We start from the raw sequence: 24,489 nt of genomic DNA, 5'->3' as shown, positions 1-24,489 counted from the left end.
CATTGAACAAAGTGAGTTTAAGGATCAGTAAAAATGAGCCAAACTGGAACATAGAGAGTTTATCGAGTAGAAGGAACACAGCACTTCAAAATGGGCCCATTGCTGGCAGCCTTCTGACTATTGAAGGACCAAGTGAAAGCACTTGGAGAGAAACTAAGAGTGGTCCCGGCTCATGGTTACACCAAGAGGAGGCAACACTTAAAAGCTTCACAAGTTAAACAACTTACATACCTTAATTCTGGGAGAAACAATGAAAGATTCACACAATGGGACTATCTAATTAATTACTCCTGTGGCGTGCATTAGGAGCTTCTCCTGGCTGCCTGGATTTGAATCCTGGATCTGTGTTGGGGTTGTGGCCTCAATCTCTGTGTGGCCTCAACACTCTGGGCTTTCCTGTGGCTATGATAATATCTTCCTCAAAGGTGAATATTGAGTTTGATACAGGTAAAGTGATCAGAACAATGCCTGACATTGGAAAAGCTAAAAACATTTTACCTTTTCTCCCTTCTTTTAAAAAAATGAAATGGTTAGATTTGTTCCTTTTATAGAGTAAGCTATAAAAAGGTAAGAGTGGCTTCTCCAGTAATTTTAAATTCCTCCTCTGCCTGTCACTGCTATTATTTTTTTTAAATGTATTTTATTTATTTTTTACAGAGTGGAAGAGAGAGGGACAGAGAGAGACATCAATCAGCTGCCTCTTACACACACACACACACACACACACACACACACCGGGGACATGCCCACAACCAAGGTACATGCCCTTGACCGGAATCGAACCTGGGACCCTTCAGTCCGCAGGCAGACGCTCTATCCACTGAGCTAAACCAGTTTCGGCTGTTGCTGCTATTATTGGAACACTACTTCCCAGTTATGAGAATGCAGTCCTCTGCAAATTCAGGTAAGCAATGGAATCCACTCTTTATACTCAAACTCAAACCAATCTTATGCATAATGCCTTTGCTCTGGAACACAAGAAAGAATTTGAAGCCACTCAGCCTGAGATACTGAGAAGAACATATTCCAAATTGAACTGAGAGAGAGAGAGAGAGAGAGAGAGAGAGAGAGAGAGAGAGAGGGAGGGAGAGAGGCCTGCACATATTAGGCCCCTGCCCATCTACAGGGCCCAGGCATGGGCCCCAGGAAGACCTGCTACCACCCCTGATGCATTCAAGGTAAAAAGATTCAGTGAGGGGTCCAAGAAGAACTTCTCAGCAAGTTTCACAATAACAGTGAAGGCATTGCTGATTATATCCCAAGTCAAGCCACCCACGTGAAGACTCCCCCCCACCCCACATGCTATGTGGAATCTTTCTTGTAAAATCTCAAAGATGCCTCTTGGCTGAACTATATTTGATATTTCTAATAGATGAAGGGAAGTCCCAGTCATATGGGACAGCCTTTCAGAAAGATTCCTACTCCTACCCTGACTCTCTCTTTTGTTTAATAGATGTATTCAGATATAACTCACATATATACAGTTCACCCATTTTAAAGTATACAATTCACTTGCTTTTAGCATATTCATCAAGTTGTGCAGCCAACACCACTATGTAATCCCAGAACATTTTTATTACCCCCCGAAACACACCCTGTTCCTGTTAGCCATCATCTCCCAGTTTTCAATAAAAACAAAAAAATCTTGGTTTCTAGCTGCTGACAACCACTAATCTGCTTTTCTTCTCTATGGATTTGCCTTTTCTGGACATTTCCTATAAATGGAATCACAAAATATGTGACCTTTTTTGTTTGGCTTCTTTCACTTAGTCTAATATTTTCAAGGTTCATCCATGTTGTAGCATGAATCAATTCTTCATTTCTTTTTGTGGCAGAATAATATTTCATTGCATGGCTTTTTGTTCATCCACTTATCTGTTTATGTAAATTTGCATTGCTTCCACTTTTGGCTCTCATAAACAATGCTGCTATGAACATGTACCAGTACATACCTCCACTCTTATGGATAATACACTTCATTGGCTAATCAGGTGAGCAGGGTATGACATCATGGATAATTTTTTTCTTGCAGTTTATTTTTATTTTATTTTATTTTTTAAAATATATTTTTATTGATTTTTTACAGAGAGGAAGGGAGAAAGATAGAGAGCTAGAAACGTCGATGAGAGAGAAATACTGACCAGCTGCTCTTGCACACCCGCTACCGGGGATGTGCCCCGCAACCAACGTACATGCCCTTGACCAGAATCGAACCTGGGACCTTCAGTCCGCAGACCAATGCTCTACCACTGAGCCAAACAGGTTTTGGCCATCATGGATAAATTTGTCTTTTCCTTTCAATTCTTTTTAATTTTGTTCTCTTGGGTGCTCATGGTTGTAGACTAAAGGACCCAATATGGTTTTTTTTGTTGTTTTTTTTTTTAAATACATATATTTTCATTGACCTCAGAGAGGAAGGGAGGGGGAGAGAGAGATATAAACATCAATAATGAGAGAGAATAATCAATAGGCTGCCTCTTGCATGCCCCCACTAGGGATCAAGCCCACAACCCAGGCATGTGCCCTCAACTGGATTCGAACCTGGGACCCTTCAATCGCAGGCTGATGCTCTATCCACTGAGCCAAACCAGCCATGGCATCTTTAGCAGTTTTTTATTGTAGCAACAGACTGTTGTTGAAACCTACTCATCCCTTGCTTCCAAAGACTGAAGTTCCCAATCTGATTCGCACCCAAAGCCCTCTGATAAGAAAATGATGTTATGACGACATGTCCTTTAAATGTTCACTGGCCTTCACTGGAGGTGGAGTGAGGTGGAAGGAGTTGAGAGAAGCTGGAAGATGCCCTCTCTTACTCCCTTATTAACTCCTGTAGATACTGCAAGAAACATCCACATCTGAGAACCTCTGCTCCGGTTATTCAGAGGGAGAAAAAAAAATCACTCCTGGTAAAGTATATTTGTCAAGACTCAGTTTAGTACAAGATAAAAACAAGGAGAGGGGTCATTGTTTCATGCAATTGTGAAGACCAACGATATTACTAACTTCAAGTATGGCTTAATTCAGGAGTTCAGTGATTTCTCTTAACCTTATTTCTCCCTCCATCTCTCTGCCTCTCTGAATGGAGGCTTACATCCTTCCAGCCTAGCATCCTCAATAAAAGTACAGCCTTCAATAGTTCCAGCAAATTCCTGGGGCTGACTTTCATTAGTCTGAAGTGTATCAGACCATTCTTTAATCAACTGTTATGACACTGATGAATATAAGAATAGACTAGGCGAGTCTACGGCCATATCATCCTGGATGCCCCCGACCTCGTCTGATCTCGGAAGCTAAGCAGGGTCGGGCCTGGTTAGTACTTGGATGGGAGAATAGACTAGGTGAGGGTGGCTCCCAAAAAGGAAGGGCTGCATTCTGTTACCAGAAATAGAGATGCTACTCAAACAAGAACCACAGATGTCCTATACAGGTGGTCAGGGAAGGTGGTTAAATCTTAAAAGCTGGGTAAGCAAAACCAGAAGAAGAAATGAACCTATACTTATTGTGAGGAGTATCTGCATCAATGTGAACTTTCTCCCTGAGTTTTGATCAACACATTCTCTTTCTTCAATGTAGGCTTCCATCGTGGGCCAAAAGAGATCTTGGGAAAACAATAGACCTTCCAGGCCCCACGGAACTCCAAGGATGCCATGAACAGAGCGTCTCCAGCCCCTTCTCATTTCAGAACGTCCAAACAAGAGCTTTCCTGTGCGGAGTCCAAGGAAGCTAAGCCAGTTTTCTGTTTTTGGTATTAAATTTAGACCTTTCATCCTGACCATGAGATATTTCTGGATTCTGCACGAGTATTCAGCAAATGCCAGTTTTCAAGATGCTATCCCATCTGGGGCTACTCTGCACACTGCACACTTTATCTCATTCTTTTAAAGCCCAGAAAAATGACCCAGACGCAGGAACAAATTCGGAAGTGGGTTATTCTGTTATCCATTAATTGTCATTTAATGCCTCAGCCATCTAGGTTACTTGGAGATGAAAGGAACTAAATTTAAACAGAAGCCTCAATTTGATTTTGCAGATAGCCTACATTATCTCTGGCAATTTAATCTCATGGGGATGCAGTGCTTTCCTAAAAGGTAAAAAGGACAAATAATATGTGAAACGTTCAACTGAATGAATGGCATTAAATGTGTGTCTGTTGCTACATTTTTGTCAAATGTTTTTTGTTTTTTTTTAATGGGTTTTGTGAGAGTCATGGGCATGTATAGAAGTCAAATACTATGCAATTCATATTACTTCCTTGATTACTAATTGAAAAATAGATGCACTGACATTCTTATTGGGGTGAAATAGTAATACCTTCACTTGCTGATGCTTGCTGGGTGTCATTCCCCTCCTAAAACAATCTGCATTCCAGTGTGGCCAAAGCCTTCCTTATCCCAGGCCTGACATGCAAGCATTAATGTCATTGGACCTGAAAAGACCAGGCAGCCTAGGATGATGGGTGGGTGACCAAGCAGTCACCAGGATGAGCCATTGATCACAGATTTCTAGTGACTCTGAAGCTTTGTCATATCCAGGGACTCAGCAACCCCCAGGATGTACCTGAAGGCAAAATGCCCAATTATGACAGGATGGGAGCTCAGAGTTGGATTTCCGTTACTTATAAAATCATGTACTTCCTCTTGCCAATCTGAGTTGTCAATTGAAATGGATAACCTCTATATCAGTACACGTCCTGGCAGGATAAAGATAGCACAGTCTGGGCAATGGAGGAGAGATTAATAAAGGACTGTTTGTAAAGGTGTGGGGCAAGGTTTAGGGAAAATAACAAGGGACCAATAACAAAGGCAGCTATTGCTGCCCTAAGCCTGAAGCAGCCAGAGAAGAGAGCAGGCACCAGAAGCTCGTAAACAGAGTGGCTGTCTGAGAAGGCTGCCTAATAGGAGCCTTTAAATGTAGACAGTCTTGATCTCACATTCCTCTTACCCTCTGATCTCCTGGCTGGCTCCCCATTAGCTAAACCCAACAGGGCGCCAAAGGGGCAGGCAATCCCTGGAGGTCATCCATGCAGATTGGTCTCCCAGAAAAGAAAATGGCAGAATGGGGGTCTGGAAGAGCAATCTGAAGGAATGACTAATTGAATCATATACTGAATTATACAATCAAAATGATGGGCAGTGAGGCCTTGGGAAGACAACGGAACCACTCCCATGTCTCCAAGCTGCCCTGGCTCTGTAGCTGAGGTTCCTGGAGTCACGTGGAGTTAGGCCTAATTTCATTTCAGCACACTGCCCTCACCCACATCATCTCATTTAATCTTCCCAACAAGGCTGCAAGGACAGTACTGTTTTCTTTCCATTTTACAATGGAGAAAATTGAGGCCTGGAGAGTTCATGGAGGGCCCACAGTCACATAGCTCACAGCTGGCTGAGTCAAGGTTAAAACACAGTTCTGCCTGATCCCAAAGCCATTTTCACCAAGCTACTACACTGGTTCAAAACTGGCTCAGCAAAGTCTGGAGGAAGGACCATAACAGGCCATTAAGGCTGGAGGCAAAGGGCTTTTCTGTGTGGAGGGCCAGTGTTAGCATGCCATCTGGTTTTCTCTTCCTCGAGGGCTTTGCCAAGGAGACTCTTCTCTTAGTTGGTAGGGCTAAAGGTTTGAATTCCAGGCACTCGCCCGGGAATCAAAGAGTGGAAAGATGGAGAGAAAACACTTGGCCAATGATGGGAAAAAGGGTATTTTTGTTTCAGATGCCTTTCAACTTCTTTTTTCCCAGCTGAGAGTTGGGTATTTATAGAATTCAGGGGGAGTATTCAAGGGTAATCAGCAGTGGAGCTGCTTTGGGGCCATTCAGAAGCTCCAGATCACACAGGAAAAAGTTGAGGGGAAGGGACAAGAAAAGGCCAGGAGCAGCAGGGCACAAAGTGGCCTTCCTGGGCTGATGATGTCAAACCAAGGCCCATGAAAGGGCTATAGATGGAATCATAGAATCAAAACGGATGAAGGGCTCAACAAATTGTGGTGCAAATGTACAGCAGAACGTGATTCTGGCCTAAAAAGGAATGAAGTACAGATACATATTACCATAGGGATGAACCTTGAAAACATGATGTGAGTGAAAGAAGCCAGACACAAAAGGCACGTGTTGTATGATTCCATTTACATGAAATATCTAGAAAAGGGAAATGCATAAAGACAAAGTGCAGATCGGTGAGTGCCGGGGGCTAGAGGGAAGAGAGAATGTGGAGCAACTGGTTAATCAGTAGAGGGTTTCCTTTTGGGTGACAAGTCCTCTGGAAACAGAGTTGGTGGTTGTACAATATTGTGAATGTAATCAAATGCCACTGAATTTTCCCTTTAAAAAGGCTAATTTTAGCCCTAGCCTGTTGTCTCAATGGATAGAGTGTCGGCCCTTGGATTAAAGAGTCCTGGGTTCGAATTTGAGCAAGAGCACCTAACTCAGTTGCAGGTTCTATCCTGGCCCTGGTTGGGAGGCAACCAATCGTTGTGTCTCTCTCATGTCAATGTTTCTCTCTGTCTCTCCCTCTCCCTTCTATTCTCCCTAAAAATCAATGGAGGCCTACCCGGATAGAGCGTTGGCCTGTAGACTAAAGGGTCCCAGGTTTGATTTTAGTTAAGGGCACATGCCTGGATTTCAGGCTCGATCCCCAGTAGGGGACGTGCAGGAGGCAGCTGATCAATGATTCTCTCCCCCTCTCCCTTCCTCTCTGAAATCAATAAAAATATATAAATATATATATATATATATATATATATATATATATATATATATATATATTTTATTGATTTTGTACAGAGAGGAAGGGAGAGAGGTAGAGAGTTAGAAACATCGATGAGAGAGAGTCATCGATCAGCCGCCTCTTGCACACCCCCTCCTGGGGATATGCCCGCAACCAAGGTACAGTACATGCCCTTGACTGGAATCGAACCTGGGACCTTTCAGTCCCCAAGCCGACGCTCTATCCATTGAGCCAAACCGGTCCTGGCTAAAAATATATTTTCTTAAAATAAATAAAAATCAGCCGAAACCAGTTTGGCTCAGTGGATAGAGCGTCAGCCTGCGGACTGAAAGGTCCCGGGTTCGATTCCGGTCGAAGGCATGTAACTTGGTTGCAGGCACATCCCCAGTGGGGGCTGTGCAAGAGGCAGCTGATCAATGATTCTCTCTCATCGATGTTTCTAACTCTCTATCCTTCTCTTTTCCTCTCTGTAAAAAAATCAATAAAATATATATTAAAAATAAATAAAAATCAATGAAAAATATCCTCTGGTGAAGATACACACACACAAACACACACACACTAATTTTATATTATGTGAATCTCACCTCAATTAAAAAAAAAAAAAAAAGGACAATCATTCACCCCAAGTCTTCTAAGCAGTCTTTGCTCTCTGCAGCTGGGGTCCCAGGCGTTGCAGCCTATGGACTAATTTTACCCCAGGCTTCCCTTTTCTCTGTACTCCCCACTACTGGCTTCCTTTCTGTTGCTCAGACACTCGAAACCCATCCCAAACTCAAGACCCCTGCACTGCCCCTTCTTTGGTCTGGCTGTTCTCTACCCCATCTTCCCCCTGCTGGTTCATTCTCCTCATTCAGGTCTCAGCTCAGATGTTCCTTCCTCGGGGAGACCTTCCCCAACCCTTTTACTAAAGTAACCCACCTACCAGTCATTCACCATCCCTGAGCTTTTCAGACAGTTGATTAGTAGTTATTGACAGTTTAACAGGTCTTAACGAATATTAAAAAAATATATTTTTATTGAGTTCAGAGAGGAAGGGAGTGTGAGGGATAGAGAGAGAAAGAGAGCGAGCGATAGAAAGAAAGAAATATCAATGATGAGAAAGAGAATCATTGATCAGCTGCCTCCTGCACATCCCCTGCTAGGGATCGAGCCCACAAACGGGGCATGTGCCCTAACCAGGAATCATACCAGTGACCTCCTGGTTCATAATGGCTGTACATTGATGAAAATTTTTAAGAAATGAAGAGGAATAGAAAATATACAGAATAAAGGTAAATACTTCTGTGTCAGAAATATATATTGAATATATATATTTTGTTCCAAATGTATTGGCTTGAAACCCTCCCTCAAATTGGTGGGATAGTTGGGCTCAGCTGGGTAGTTCTGCTTCACGTGGTATCTGCTGGGATCTCCATGGGGCTGAGTTCAGCTGAGAGCTCCTCTGGGGCCAGAACATCCAAATTAGCTCCCTCCTTTCTGGGCCCCAGTACTGGCTGCCGTTTCTCCTTCATGTGAACTCTCTCCTTGAGGTTTCTCATCATTCAGTGCTCTAACCTGAGCCTCTCTACCTGGCAGCTAGATGCTGTTAAAAGATCAATTGAACCCTATTTAAAATTTTTAAGAGTTTACTTGAGCAAAAATTGATACGAGTCGGGCAGCACCAAACGAGAAGTGGTTAGGGGCGCCCTCCGCTGGCAGGATTCCTGGGAGAGACTTATACAGAGAAAATGTGGGGACAAAGAAGATAAATTATTTCATTGGCTATAGCTGAAAGTCTGGTTGGCTGTTTGTGATTGGTTGTCCTTAGACTTTTGATTTCATGACCTTGAGACATGTACAGGTGTAGGTTTTGGTTTGCTTAAACTGGAATTCAAACCACATCAAGCTCCTTGTTTGATTCAGTGAATAGTACAAGGAGCACAGACATGAAAGCCACCAGGCATCTTAAAGCAGAGGCTCAGAGCAAGCACAGTGTCATTTCCATCGCATCCTATTGGCCAAAGCAAGTCATGAGTCCCGCCTAGATTCAAGGAAATTAGAAACAGCCTCTACCTCTTGATCAGGGAGTGGTGTGTGCATACCAGGAATGATGGTTGCTAAACTGTTGGCAGACATCTTTGTAGACAATCTATCACAATTGTTTTGTGAAAGCTTTATTTCAGCCCTAACAGGTTTGGCTCAGTGGATAGAGCATTGGCCTGTGGACTCAAGGGTCCCAGGTTCGATTCCAGTCAAGGGCATGTACCAATAGGGGGTGTGCAGGAGGCAGCTGATCGATGTTTCTGTCTCATCGATGTTTCTAGCTCTCCCTTCCTCTCCCCTCCTCTCTGTAAAAATCAAGAAAATATATGTTTTTAAAAAGTTTTATTCCAGTTTAATAAACAGGCATTTGAGTTCATTGGGTCACACGATAAACATTTTTTTTTTTTTTTTTTTTTTTTTTTTTTTTTTTTTGCTGTGAGTCACAGTCAAAAGGTTTGAAAAACTCACTTCCACATTACTTTTTAAATTTCTCCCAAAGCACCTAGGACTCTCTGAAGTTAAACGCGTATGTCCCTCAGAATACAAGCTTCTGCTGCAGCTGGTTTGGCTCAATGGATAGAGCGTTGGCCTGCAGATTCAGGAGGCAACCAGTCGATGTGTTTCTCTCACATCAATTCTCTCTATATTTCTCTCTCTCCCTAAAAATCAAGGAAAAAATATCCTCAGGTGAGGATTAAGGAAAAAAAAAAAAAAAGGAATACAAGCTTCCTTAAAGTCTGTCTTGTCTTGTTCACTGCTGTATCCCCAGCACTTTATTAAGGGCCTTGCACTTAATAAGTAAATAAACATATGATGTTATTGAATAGATAGTAACAGCTACCATTTATTTGGTCCTGAGCACTTAAATGCATGATCTCACTTAATTTGTTCAACACATATTTGAGCACCTACTATGTGCCAGGCACTATTCCACTTTGTGCCAGGCATTCTACCTACATGCCAGTGATACAGTGTGTAGGTAGAACAGTGAACAGAACAGACAACAATCCCTGCTCTCATGGAATTCATATTGCACTATGATACTAGAATAGTATGGAATCCATTTGCTGCTATTTTGACAGATAAGCAAACAGAGAGGTCAGGCAACTTGCCCAAGGTCTCACAGCTAATAATTTCACCTCGACACCTGGTTCTTCTCTCCTCTGCGGCAAATGTTGGGTTTTGTCCAGCAATGGGTCTAAGTGATTACAGGTCTCAATTTCTGCAATTGCTTCTCTAAAGGTTCAAACTTGTCTTTCTGGGAATCAGGCACAGGGGAGTGGGAAGAGGTGAGTTCCATGACCTCAGAGTGCCTACACCCCACCCCCCACTCTGTGACGATGGCTCACACCTGGGGTGTTGCAGAGTTGAGCCACAGGTCTCAGTCACCCCCACTGTCTTATCGGCATGTGACATCCCCAAGTGGCTGAGGCCTGCAGGCCTGGCAAAGAATGCAGTCCGAACAAAAATAAACCTGCCACATTCCTTGGCAGCCCCCTGCCCCTTCCCGCTCTCCAGCCATCCATCCTCACAGTGCAGTCTGCCAGGAAAGGCCAAGAGAGGAACAGTGGGGTGGAGGAAGCAGCCTGCTGTCCAACCCTGAGAAAGAGAGGGAGAGGGGAAAAGAGGAAGAGAGAGAGAGAGAGAGAGAGAGAGAGAGAGAGAGAGAGAGAGAGAGATCACCTTATATGGGAACATGTGCAGACAATGTGTGGCAATGGCTTAGAGGGCAGTGGAGGTCAGATACCAGACAGATGGAAGAAATTAAACATGGAACAGAGAGTGTTCCTGGGCCCTGAAAACAGCTCTTGTTTCACAGCGAGTTCACACAAAGCCTGGCCCGCTTTCCTTTTTTGCCTAAGCTGAGCGAGATGTTGAGTCCTCAACTCTACATGACTTTGAGCCAGGCCCTGGCCTGGCAGAAGTCTCACTCCCCTAAAGTAATTTCTTTAATGAACAAAGGTCCTCTTTGCAAAAAAGAAAAAGACTGGGCCTATTTCCCACAAGTTTACAGTATCTTCCTAAAGGACATAAATTAGTGGTTAATGAGTAAATACTCCATTTCTCATTCATTCATTCATTCAACAAATATAGAAAACCAATTATACACTGAGCCAGGGGCTGGAAAGATAGTGTTGACTGGTGATGATGATGATGATAGTTACTATTTGTTGATTTGTACTCATTTAATAAATGTTTCAATTTAAAAAATTTACTTAGCACCTCCATGTTCTTACAGGCGTCTTCAAACTACGGCCCTCGGGCCACATGCGGCCCACAGAGGAGTCTGATCCGGCCCGCCAGGTTTTTTGGGCAGTGAGCGCAGCCGAGGTGTTACAGTAGGAATTAGTAGTTCATATAGTCCGGCCCTCCAGCTCTCTGAGGGACCGTGATCTGGCCCCCACTTTAAAAAGTTTGAGGACCCCTGATTCTAGTCATTGGGATAATAGAACACTGCTCTAAAACCATCGGGTCCCTCACCTGTCGAGTTTACAAGGGGGGTAGGAAAGTAGAAATGACAGATCTTAAAACAGGTGATTCCACTGGATCTTCACAACAGCCTTTTAAATGAGCTACAGTTATAATCTCCATTTTGGGGAGGGACATTTTTTAAATATATATTTTTATTTATATCAGAGAGGAAGGGAGAGGGATAGAGAGAGATAGAAACATCGATGACGAGAGAATCTTTGATCGGCTGCCTCCTATTGGAGATTGAGCCAACCTGGGTATATGCCCTTGATCAGGGTTGGGCTCAATCAAACCCAGGACACTTCAGTCCACAGGCTAATGCTCTATCCACTTAGCCAAACCGGCTAGGGCTGTTACCATATCCATTTAACACAGTTTCTCAGCCTCAGCACTATGGATGTTTTGGGCTGGATCATTCTTTAGTGTGTGTGTGTGTGTGTGTGTGTGTGTGTGTGTGTGTAGGGTGGGGGCTGCTCTGTGCACTGTAGGATATTTAGCAATATCCTTGGCCTCTACCCACTAGTTGTCAGTAACAACCAAAAAATGTCTCCAGACATCATCAAATGTCCTCTGGGAGATAAACTGCTTCTGGTTGAGAATCACTGATCCAACAGATGAGGAAGTAGAGGCTCAGGGCCAGTTAAGAAACTTCCTAAAGGTCATCCACTGGCAATGAGGACTCACACCCTGGTTGTTCCCATTCAACTTGGCACCTACACAGGGAAAACAAACAAGCATTCCCAGGGCTAAGTGTGACAGATAGACAAGTTGTGTTTGGCTCACAGAGTTCTAAACAGAGTGCTAAACTATCAGCCCTTGCCACGGGGAGTGGTGGGGGCTGTGGCAAACTGTACAGTGCATATCCTCTCAGCTCCCACCAATCTGCCACACAATGTAGTCAGGTTTCCTAAATTTTCAAGGAAACCCAGAAATCCAGACAATCTCATTGGTCCTGGCTGGCTTGATTTAGTCATGTGCCCATTCATGAGCCAATCACTGACCAGAGGGAGGTGCTATTCCGATTGGTCAGACTTGGTCATGTGACCATCTCTAAATAAGCGTTCGGAGCTTCTCCCAAACAGAAGCTGAGTTGACAGTGGGGAATAAGTGAGTCCCCAAAGGAAAATTGGGTGTTGATATCAGAAGGGGGAATAAATGCTGAACCGGCCAAAAAAACCACAGGTACATATTACACCTGGAATCTTCCCTACCATTGACTCCTAACCTTCCAATATGCATCTATCTTCTCACCTCCCCCCACCAGCCCTACTTTTGTGCCTAGGATATGCCTTTCCTCTCACTGGAAGGCCATCCTTATACCCACTTTCCTCATTCAGATCCAAGTCAAACCCCATTCAACCACTCTGGGCCACAATGAAATTGTCCTGGGAACTCCTAGTAAAGTGAGAATGTGAACCACACACTCCAGTACTCAGCTCCAAAGCTATCAGATGAACGAATAAATAAGGAGATAATTTACATGACTTGCAATAATTAGAAAACGGGGCTAAGATTAGAAGGAACTAGAAATGTTAATGGTAGCTGTCTCTGAGTGGTGGGTTATGGGCAATTCTGGCTTTTCTTCTTTATAGCTGTCAGCATTTTCCACAAAAAAAAAAAAAAAAAAAAAAAAAAAAAATACAAGTCCTAAGAGTAAAAAGGAAGCAATGCAAGTCTGGTTTAAACAGACTATAAGCAAGGGGAGGACAAGGACCAAGTGTTGATTCTGCTTTGTCCCCTAACTCGCAGCAGCAGGCACACACGTGTAAGAGCTAGTTAGAGCTGGATTAACAGCCTCAGGGCGTGTGACAGAGACTGTTCATTCCCTTCTCCAAGCCAGTCCTCCTTTCCTTCTTCAGACAAATTCCAAGTGCTGTCCTCCTGCTCCCTCGGCATTGTCATGTGCCTCATCAGAGCAGACCCCAACTCCAACCCCTACATCAGAGATCAATCTATTGGCACTGTAGACTTTTGAGCAGAATAATTTTGCTGATGTTGGGTTGCTGCACGAGTCACCTTGAAGTTTACATGGATGAAGTGAAACATTCCTTTTTAATGTTTAGGTGCTTAAGCTAACTTGAATTGGCCTTTCTGTTAACCAACCCAGGTTCTGTTAAAGACATTGCACACACAGACACATACAAGGATCATCAAAAACAGTGATTTTCTGGGTGGTTGGGGATGGCTATCAGGATCTGGATTTAAGGACAGGTGTATATATTTTTATTTCAGAGAGGAAGGGAGAGGGAGAGTTAGAGAAAGAAACATCAATGATGAGAGAGAATCATTAATCGGCTGTCTCCTGCACATCCCCTACTGGGGATCGAGCTCACAACCCAGGCATGTGCCCTTACTGGAATTTAACCCAGGGCCCTTCAGTCCACAGGCCAAAGCTCCACCCCCTGAGCCAAACTGGCTAGGACCAGACATATCATTTGACACTGAAGCAGAGAAGTGGGCTTGGTTCCTTTTGCAAAACAAGAAGCAGTATTTGCTCTGGAACCCACTTCATCCCGTCACATCAAAACTGCTGCAATAGCTGAAACCAGTTTGGCTCAGTGGATAGAGCGTCGGCCTGTGGACTGAAAGGTCCCAGGTTCGATTCCAGTCAAGGGCATGTACCTTGGTTGCGGGCACATCCCAGTAGTGGGTGTGCAAGAGGCAGCTGATCGGTGATTCTCTCTCATCGATGTTTCTAACTTTCTATCCCTCTCTCTTCCTCTCTGTAAAAAATCAATAAAATATATATTTTTAAAAAACTGCTGCAATATACCAAGTTCTTTACTTTTTAAGCTATTTCTGGGAGCCTCTAAGATGAAGCTGTTTAAGAAAATAATAAGCCAGCCAAAACCGGTTTGGCTCAATGGATAGAGCGTCAGCTTGGGGAATGAAGGGTGCCCGCAACCAAGGTACATGCCCTTGTTCGATTCCGGTCAAGGGCATGTACCTTGGTTGCGGGCATATCCCCAGTAGGGGGTGTGCAAGAGGCAGCTGATCGATGATTCTCATTGATGTTTCTAACTCTCTATCTCTCTCCCTTCCTCTCTGTAAAAAACCCAATAAAATATATTTTTTTTAAAAAAGAAAGAAAATAATAAGCCAAATGGCATAACCTTTAGAAGCCTCAGCTGACTTATTGGTAAGCTAGATAGGACAGAATAAGAATTTTCTGATATTGAGGGTCAGAAAGTACTTCATGAATCATAAAGTGTGTAATTGGTTATCGATACTAAGCAGCCCAGACATACAGCATTACTCTCCTAGCATCCAAATGTCTAAATTGCCAGTGGATTGTTTGCATGTGTCCTTGTTGTTTCTCATATTTCTGAGGCTCTGCTTCCTCATCTGCATACTGTGACAAGACCCCTTCTAACTGTGCACTGAATATAAAATAAGGACCTTTGAAAAGGAGAAACATATTATTACAATATTTCACTATAATTCTCTTGTCCAGGAAAAAGCAAACCAAACAGAACTTTGAGGCAGACTTCAGAGCGATGTTGGTGCATCACTTCCCTCTGCTGGTCAGTGGCGGTACCACAAATGGTTTCAGAGAGGAGAGGGTTTGGGGAGAGGAACCCCTGGGACGCTGAGGTACAGAGGAAGGGACTTGGCTGAGGGCACCAAGTTAGCCGTGGACAGAGAAGAGTCTTAGACTTGAGACTTTGATCTTAGCTCTGTTTACAGAGAGAAAAATGAGGCTGGAAACTCACACATTATGGTTTCACTCTGCTGGCCCCTCAGGAGCTTTTCTAGACAGTCTTATTAGGATTTCTCTCTTTTGTTCCCCCTCACCGTCCAAACTGCTTGGACACCCCATCCTTTTCTTCATATCAGGATAGCAGAGTTCTGTTACTTGGTGGGTGAATTATGAAAATGAGCTCAGATCCTTACAACTGCTTTGGTTGTAAGGACCTAAAGATCAGAGTGGTTATGACACTATCCTAAGGCCCAACAGTGGGTAAGTACCAGAGAGGGATCTAAACTGTAGCCTGAGACCCCAAACCTACATTCTAACTGCCACCAAAAAAAATCATAGCATTTTTGTATTGAAAATTTTTGAATGCCCAAAATGATAGCATTTGCTGGCAGACATATGATGAAGCAATTAGAGAGGAAAGCTTTTTGAGCACCTCTCTTATTCACACATATATGATCTTGAATACTGTCCACAACATTGAGGCACAAATAAGGAAACCGAGTTCAAAGAGATTAAACTATGTGCCCAAGGGCACTTGGTGAAAGCTGGCATTCAGACTGTAACCTCCTATTGGTGTTAGTATAATATATAAATAAATTATATTCTTCAGAACGTAAATAGGACCAAGTATTGTAGGTAGGAGCCTAGAACACAGGCCTCCCCGCCACAGCACCCCTTCGACTCTCCTGTAAACCATTTCCTCCCGGAGGCCTCAGGATTCCAAGTCCTCTTATCTGGGTTTGAACCCCACATTTCTGAGCACTGTTATGATTATACCCTGGCTGGGTATATTATTTCATTTAATTCTTGTGGGAACACTGTGAGGAAGATAGGATTAACATCCCCATTTCATAGATGAGCAAATTGTAACTCTGAGAAGTTAAATATCTTGCTCAAGGGCATGGGCAAGCCTAGGGGTTGAGAATTTGCTGGCACTCTATGTGATATTGTCTTCAGCCCTTATTCTTCCCCGTTTGCAGACAGGAAACAGCGTTACAGGGAAGTGAGAGTAACTTGTCTCCCGGGCCTTTGCATTCACTGTTCTCTCTGCAATGCTCTTCCCAGACATCCTGGCAGCTCCCTCCCTCACCTTCTTATGGTCTTTACTTAAAAGTTCTCTTCTCAGGGAGGCCTATTCTGACCACTCTATTTAAAAGTCCAATCTCCATAATATTAATAGATCAACCGAAGGACTTGTATACATGCATATAAGTACAACCAATGGACACAAAACTCTAGGGAGGGAGGGGATGTGTGGGAGGGAGGGAGGGGGGCAAAAAAATTAATAAAATATGTTAAAATAAATAAATTAATTTAAAATAATAATAAAAAAAATAAAAGTCCAATCTCCACTCTTGTATCTCGGTGACAAAAAGAAAACAAGCCAATTCAAAAGAGGGGGAAGGCCTTAAATAGACATTTCTCTAAGAAGCTGTACAAATGGCCAATGAGCACATGAAAGAATGCGCAACACCCAGTGATGTGAGTAGGAAATGCAAATCAAAGCTCTGTGAGATACTACTTCTTACCACTAGGATGCCTATTATTTACAAAATGGAAAATAACAAGTGTTGACGAGGATGTGGAGAAATTGGAACCCTCACATTTTGTTGGCAGGAATGGCATATGATGCAGCCACTGTGGAAAACAGTTTGGCGTTTCCTCAAAAACTTCAACATATGACGCAGCAATTCCACTGAAACAATTGGAAATAGGAACTCAAATACTTGTACCAGAATGTTCCTGGTAACATCTATCTATCATCTATCTATCTATCTATCTATCTATCTATCTATCTATCTACCTATCATCATCTATCTATCATCATCTATCTATCTATAAAAGCCTAAAATGCAAAGTGTCCTCTCAGGAGTTTGAATGACTGGGAGTTCGATCGCTTGCTATGATGTGCGCTGACCACCAGGGGGAGGTACGAGACGAAGGGAGGCCCCTGCCAGCAGGGACCCTACCCATACATGAATTTCACGCACTAGACCTCTAGTTATTCATAATAGACAAAGGTGGAAATAACGTGAGTGTCCATCGACCAATGAACAGCTATATAAAATGTGATATATCCATACAAAGTATTATTCAGCCATAAGAAAGAATAAAATGCTGACATATACTAAAATGTGATGAGCCTTGAAAACATTATACAAATTGAAAGAAACCTGTCACAAAAGACCACATAGTATGATTCCATTTATGTGAAATGCCCAGAATAATTAAATCCACAAAAACAAACAAACAAACAAACAAAATGGTGGTTACCAGGGGCTGGTGAATCCATAGAGACAGAAAGCAGATTGATGGTTGCCAGGGGCTGCAGGAAAGGAGGGAGTGACTGCTAATGGGCACAGGGTTTCCTTTTAAGGTGATGAGATGCTTTGGAACTAGAAAGAGGTGGTGGTTGCATGGCATTGTGAATGTACTAAATGCCACTGAATTCTAAATCTTACAATGGTTAAATTTGTTATGTGAATTTCACCTCAATTTAACCACTAAGTTCAACCCCAAACACACCTGATCTTCCTTCCTTGCTTTGATTTTCCCCATAGCAGGCACGGCCCTCTCACATTCTATATATCTGACTTGTCTGTTATTCGTCCTGTTTCTTTAGAATATGAGTTCCAGGAAGGAAAGCATTTTGGTCTCTTTTGTTAACTCACATATCCCCAGAGTTCCTGGCACACAATAAATAGTTGTTAAATAAACAGATTAGGCCTGACTGGCATGGCTCAGCGGTGGAGTGTTGACTTATGAATCAGGAGATCATGACTTGATTCCCGGTCAGGGCACATGCTGGATTTGCAGGCTCTATCGGGTGCATGCAGGAGGCAGCTAATCAATGACTTTCTCTCATCATTGATGTCTCTCTCTCTCTTTCTCTCTCTCCCTTCTTCTCTGAAAACAATAAAAATTATATGAAAAAGTAAATTAATCAGGAAGTCTATGATAATAAAGCAGAGTCCTGCCCCAGGGAAGGGTGCTTTAGGGAGAAGGAGGAACACATGAGTAGTTTTGCCTACAGTTTCAGGAACGAATATAGAAGACGATAATACACACAGATAATGCCAACAATTACACATTCCCAAACTATTTGAACCACTTGGCAAGGCCTGGTGGGCCCCTGGGTGTGGAGGTGGGAGGAGAGTCCTGCAGGTGGGAAGGCCTGGGCCCCTGTCATAATCTCAATCACTAGGCTGCTGCAACAACACCTCCATGGCTTTTCAGGCTCAACACCACCCTGGCATTCCTGTTTTCCCTGTTGGCTCTCTTCTCCTGATCACCATAGCAACTGTTTTGAATCTTCTTCACACTCATCAAACCTCCCTCTGCCTTTCACTTCTGCCTTCTATTTGGCACAGAGAATAGATGCCACCTGACTGAGCCTGACCTATCCTTCCTCCCTTTCCTGCAACTACACTCACCTTTCCCTCTCTCCCACGTATCTTATCAGCACGGAGTCTGTAGAATTGTCTACACTGGCGGGAATGTTCTCCATCTTCACTGTCTATTATGGGAGCCATTAGCCACATCTGGATATTGAGCTTTTGAAATAGGATGTGACTGCAGAACTGAAGTTTAAATTTTATTTAACTTTAAATAAATTATTTATTTTTATCATTTTAAACATATTTGTATTGATTTCAGAGAGGAAGAAAGAGATAGAAACATCAGTGATGAGAATCATTGATCGGCCGCCTCCTGCACACCTCTCGGCTTGATCCCCAGAGTGGGGTGTGCAGGAGGCAGCCGTTCAATGATTCTCTCTCATCATTGATGTTGCTGTCTCTGACTGGGAATCTAAGTGTGACTTTCTGGTTCATAGATCAACACTCAACCACTGAGCCACACTGGCTGGGCTAACTTTAAATAATTTAAATAGCCACATGTGGGGAGTGGTCATCCCATTAGACAGCATGGTTTGGTGTAACTCAAAGAAAAGCGTTTTTGGATAGCAGGGCGCTGGGCATTCTCCCAGCTTATTTGTGAATCACTGGCTTTTGTGCTGGTTTCCTCTCCTTCCTGGATGCCTCTGCATAGTCTCCTCGGTGTTGGCGTCCTTTAGGGATCTGCCCGCAGCCTTGCTCCATGCCACTATACCCGCTCCCTGGGCAGACCTCACACATCCACTCTTGCCCGTTCTCTCCACTTTCCAAGGTGCAACTGGAGTGACTTCACTAAAGTGAAAATGAAATCATGCTGTGCTTCTGCTTATAAGCCTGCTTGTTGCTCTCCGGACAAAGTCTAGACTCATGAGCACAGCACAGGGGGCTGAAATATACGGGGTTTCCTCAAAGCACACCCTGAGACAAGAATGCTGGCGAGTAGTTCCACTGGGAGGTTGAGGGCTGGGAAGGGGATCTGGGAAATAGAACAGGGAAGGCAGTCAATACAGGAAGCATTCAAGAGCAGGTCTGTAACAAGAAACACACACACACACACACACACACACACACACACACACACACCTCTTCACTCAAGCCCTCACATCACCCCATTCCATTCATGACCTCACTTTCTACTTCACACACACAAAAAACAATACAGCCGAAACCGGTTTGGCTCAGTGGATAGAGTGTCGGCCTTCGGACTGAAAGGTCCCAGGTTCAATTCCGGTCAAGGGCATGTACCTTGGTTGTGGGCACATTCCCAATAGGGGATGTGCAAGAAGCAGCTGATGGCACATCCCCAGTTGGGGGTGTGCAAGAGGCAGCTGATTGATGATTCTCTCTCATCAATGTTTCTGACTATCCCTTTCTCTTCCTCTCTGTGAAAAATCAATAAAATATATTTTAAAAAAAACAAAAACACAAAAATACAGATATTCCTTTTTGAACATCTTTGAGAGTTTGTTGTTGTTGTTGCTGTTGTTAAGCCTCACCTGAGGATATTTTAATTGATTTTTAGAGAGAGTGAAGGGAGGGGAAGAAACAGAGAAACATCAGTGTGAGAGAGACACATTGATAGGTTGCCTCCCAATGCGCCTTCATCAGAATCAAACCTGTAACCCTTCATTCCACAGACTGACACTGAGAAAACTGGCTAGGGCTATTTCAACATCTTTGAATGGCTTATGTTTCCATCTTAACTACCCCTCCCCCTCAATCTTTCCTTGACTCTATGTCCCCCATCAAAAACCACCTTGAGTCCTAGCTGGTTTGGCTCAGTGAATAGAGCCTCAGCCTATAGACTGAAGGGTCCCGGGTTTGATTCCAGTCAAGGGTACATGCCTGGGTTGTGGGTTCAATCCCCAGGAAAGGGTGCACAGGAGGCAGCCAGGCAATGATTTTCTCTCATCATTGATGTTTCTATCTCTCCCTCTCCCTCTCTCTTCCTCTCTGAAATCAATAAAAAACAAAACTACCAACCTCCCTCCCCTTGTGGCTAAGCTGGCAGGAAAAGCAGTCCTCATCTGCTCTTCCAAGGCCCTCTCATCAGTCCTTCCCTGCACAATGTTTGGGGGAGGGTGTTCCATTGAGAAGATGTGATTTGAAGTTCTTTGGGTATTTAGGTCTGGTGATTCTGCACAGGTGAGGATCTCAGAAAGGCTTGATCTGGATATAGAAATGCTTAAAGATCTATCAGTAATTTTTAAAAGTAGTGTCTGTTAAGTGTGATCAAATAATTGAATCGATACCCCTTCCTCTGGGAACTGACCTTTAGGCCACTTCACAATGGACAGTCCACTTGTTTAGACCACATTCCACCTGCTAAGACCTTTATCTCTCTCCTCTGGAGTTTCCCTGAATACCGACCTACACAGATAATCTCCGCCCAAAAAAAGCCTGCTTGGAGTTCTTCAAAAAACTCTGACTCCCAGTCTTTGGGTGCTGGCTCCATTTGGGGCTCAGCCCACCTGGGTTTCCAGATGACCTTTACCCCTTTGGCCTCGTGCATTCCTCCTTCGGTGACCCTAACTGTGCCTGCATATGGAAAACTTCATAGAAGTGGCCTTAGTGTGCACTCAGCTCAGAGCTTCAGATTAAGGATTCTTGGACCATTGGAAATCTTAGCTTTATTGCTTCTGAGGAAACAGGGCCCTGGGCCCACTTTAAAACCCAGATTTGAAGTTGACTGTTTTATACAAAACCTGCTTAGCTTTGAGCCTGCCAAAATTTGCTTTTGTTTGAAATGTAAACTAAACTCCACCAGAAACCTACAAAAACTCTGTCCCTTTGCTTGGGGACACCCATGGCTCCTCTGGCACGTGTTCACCCTCATTGAGGGGCCAAATCCTAGCTTTGTTGGATGGCAAGTTTGTTCCTGGGAGTCTTAGGCTGCTGGGCCCAAGTCCTGGGTGGACTCCCAGGGCACAGAGAAGGACAGAGAGAGGATCCAGACAGAGGGTCATGCAGGAAATATTCAGCATAGAAATAAAGTCCACCCCCCTCCCCACTACCCAGCAAATCTGATTCCCCACTATCTACAGACAGGAGTGTTGTGGGGTGAGGGTGGAAGGGGAGGCAGAGACCATCGTTCACCCAGTGTTCATACACATCGGGGCTGAATAAAGGGTTGCAGAAAATGAATCAGTCAGTCTCTGAGCGGCTCCTGAGGCCATGGAAAGATCTAGGCCCTTTACTAAGGCACAATGGAAGCACTGGGTCTCTGACATTTGAAGGGCTGCCACTTCCCCCCAAATGAAATGAGTCAAAAAAGTGAAAGGAACAGGGGGAAGGGCAGAATTCTAAAAATAAAATAAAATAAGCCCGCCCTTCCTTTGAACACCATCATTGTGTCAGCATGTGAGGGAGGCTAGCGGGGGCGGGGTCAGCTGCCAGGCAGGCCTATAGGACTTGACTTCCCTTGTTTATCCCCCAGCCAAGGCTGGACAGCAGCCAGGGTCCGCCCCCATTCTGTCATCATTGGAAGAGCTCAAACTTAAAGGCTCCAGTTTAAATTCAGGGTGTTTCATTTTCTCTTACTGGTGGGCCTGCTGTGGCCCTTCTGGAGCCAGCCCCAGGACGAGAGCAAACCTCTCACCATGCCAGCCTGCTGCGATGAGATGTTCCTGTATGAGACCAACAAAGTCACCCGGATCCAGAGTGGGAGCTATGGCACCATTAAGTGGTTCTTCCACATGATTGTCTTTTCCTATGTTAGGTAAGTGGGGTGTGGAGGTGACCCCAGATTTCTGCAGTGATTGCAGACACAGGAAATCCCAAAGTGCAGCTTCTGGTGCACATCCTCAAGTCCACATGGTTTTAAGACTTGAGATGTGTGTCTTACAGCAAGCTGGCAGAGGAGTGTGTTTGTGATTGGGGGGAGGAGAGGGAAGAAGGGAGGGAGAAGCAGTGGCCAGCAAGCAGCAGGCAGGAGGAAGCTGTGCCAGTTTGCTACAGAAAGAAGCTTGGGAGGCAAGTGTGACACTCTGGGTTCTATCCCAGGCCTGCCAGGGCGAAATGGGTAGGGCATGCCTGGGAAAGATGGGAAAACACAGGGCAACACCCTTGATTTCCAGGGAGAAGGCCATGAATCTGGTATGTGTGTGTATGTGTGTGTGTGTGTGTGTGTGTGTGTGTGTGCAAGTATTGATGTTGCTGTTAGCTGTCTGAGTCATCATTGCTTAGGGGCAGAAACAGGACCAGACTTGTAAATATCACTTTAGATCTCCTCCATGGTTAGGAAGGCTCCCCATGCTTTTTCGCCCCGCTTTTACAGCTTATTGAGATATAATTTGTACACTATACAATTCCCCCGTTTAAAGTGTACAATTTCGTAGTTTTTATCATATTCACAGATTGTGAGATCATCACAATTTTAGGATATTTATTTCACCTCAAGAGGAAATCCTACCTCCCTTAGTTACATTCCCATTTCCCCATAGCTTCGGGCACCCACTGATCTGTTCTCTGTCTCTATGGCTTTGCCTATTCTGAACATTTCATATAAATGGAATCACACAGCACGTGGTCTTCTGTGTCTGGCTTCTCTCACTCAGCATCATGTTTTCAAGGTTCGTCCACATCGGAGCACATATCAGTACTTCATTCTTTTCTTTTCTTTTTCTTTCTTTTTTTAAAAAATATATTTTATTGTTTTTTTACAGAGAAGAAGGGAGAGAGATAGAGAGCTAGAAACGTCGATGAGAGAGAAACATCAACCAGCTGCCTCCTGCACACCTCCCACCGGGGATGTGCTAGCAACCAATGTACATGCCCTTGACCGGAATCGAACCCGGGACTTTTCAGTCCGCAGACCGACGCTCCACCACTGAGCCAAACTGGTTCGACTCATTCTTTTCTATGGCTGCATAATATTCCACTGTATGGATGGACCACTTTGTGGTGGACATTTGGGTTGTTTCCCAATTTGGGGCTATTACAGATCATGTGGTTGTCCAGTTGGTGTGGCTCAGTGATTGGGCATCAACCCATGAACCAAGAGGTCACTGGATGGATTTCCAGTCAGGGCACATGCCTGGGTTGTGGGTTCGATCTCCACTCGGGGCCGGGCAGGAGGCAGCCAATTGATGTTTCTCATAGATGTTTCTCTCTATCCCTCTTCCTTCCTTTCTTTCTAAAATCAATAAAAACATATATATATATATATATATATATATATATATATATATATATATATATATATAAATTTTTTTATTTTTTTAATCATGCTGTTATGAACATGTGTGTACAGGTTTTTGCAAGAACATATTTTTGCATGAACAGTTCTCTTGGGTATGTAACTATGAATGAAATTAGTGGATCACTTGGTAACTCTTTCAACCTTTTGTGGAACCTCCCAACTGTTTTTCACAGCAGCTGCACCATTTCACATGCCCATCATCAACATTTGTCCCAATTTCTCCACATCCTCACCTGACACTTGTTATTATCTGTCTTTTTGGTTGCGGGAATCCTAATGGGATGTAAAGTGATGTGGTTTTGGTTCACATTTTCCTAATGGGTAATGTCCCCTTGCTCTTTGTGATGATGAAGAAGAAGATGATGATGATGATGATGACAACTCACATCTGTACAAGGAGACAGTGTTGTTTGCCACCAAAGGGTTAGAGTCATTCAACCTCTCTGAGCCTCACATTCTGCCTCAGTTCACAGAGTGGTTGTGATAATTAAGTATTGTAGAAAAGGCATGCAAGCCGTTCTCAATGCCTGGCGTGGGGTAGGAGCTCCCCAAATGTCAGTTCTTTTTCAAAATAATCTTTTTAAATCCAATGGGTGCCTTCAGAATGCAGTACACCCTCTCCTCTGTCAAAGTAACCATGCCCACACATGGGGTTTGAGATCTGAAAAGGTGGGTTCAAAAATCCTTTACCTCTTTGCGTTTCCTTTTCTGTAAAATGGGGATGATGGTTGTTGTGAGAATTAAATGAGTTAATAAATGCAGAGCTACTAGAAAAATACCTGGCATATGGCAAGCCCTTACTAAGTGTGATTCTTCTTATTAATACTATTAGGATAATCATTATTGAATTCATGTGCTTACTATGCAACAAACAATGAATGATAAGCCCATATGCTAGAATTCTAAAATAAGACATCACTTAGATAAGATATCATAGGGCTGATGATAAAAAAACATAGTAAAATCCTACAAAGATCC

General features: G+C 43.7%; 2 protein-coding genes across 4 annotated transcripts in view; one reads left to right on the top strand and one right to left on the bottom strand.

The window, feature by feature from the left end:
* IFT81 (intraflagellar transport 81) overlaps positions 1-24,489 on the bottom strand; it is a 162,606-nt gene that overhangs the window by 48,554 nt on the left and 89,563 nt on the right. The gene's annotated exons all lie outside the window — the stretch shown is intronic.
* P2RX7 (purinergic receptor P2X 7) overlaps positions 20,682-24,489 on the top strand; it is a 36,366-nt gene continuing 32,558 nt past the window's right edge. Inside the window, exon 1 of the mRNA XM_036449307.2 lies at positions 20,682-22,029. Coding sequence (XP_036305200.1) covers positions 21,911-22,029 — 119 coding nt within the window. The 5' untranslated portion in view covers positions 20,682-21,910. The remainder of the gene's footprint in view (positions 22,030-24,489) is intronic.

Source organism: Pipistrellus kuhlii, unplaced genomic scaffold, assembly GCF_014108245.1.
Source record: "Pipistrellus kuhlii isolate mPipKuh1 unplaced genomic scaffold, mPipKuh1.p scaffold_m20_p_20, whole genome shotgun sequence".
Taxonomy (NCBI): Eukaryota; Metazoa; Chordata; class Mammalia; order Chiroptera; family Vespertilionidae; genus Pipistrellus; species Pipistrellus kuhlii.
The sequence above is the reverse complement of the archived record's forward strand: the minus strand, read 5'-3'. Positions and strand labels throughout refer to the sequence as shown.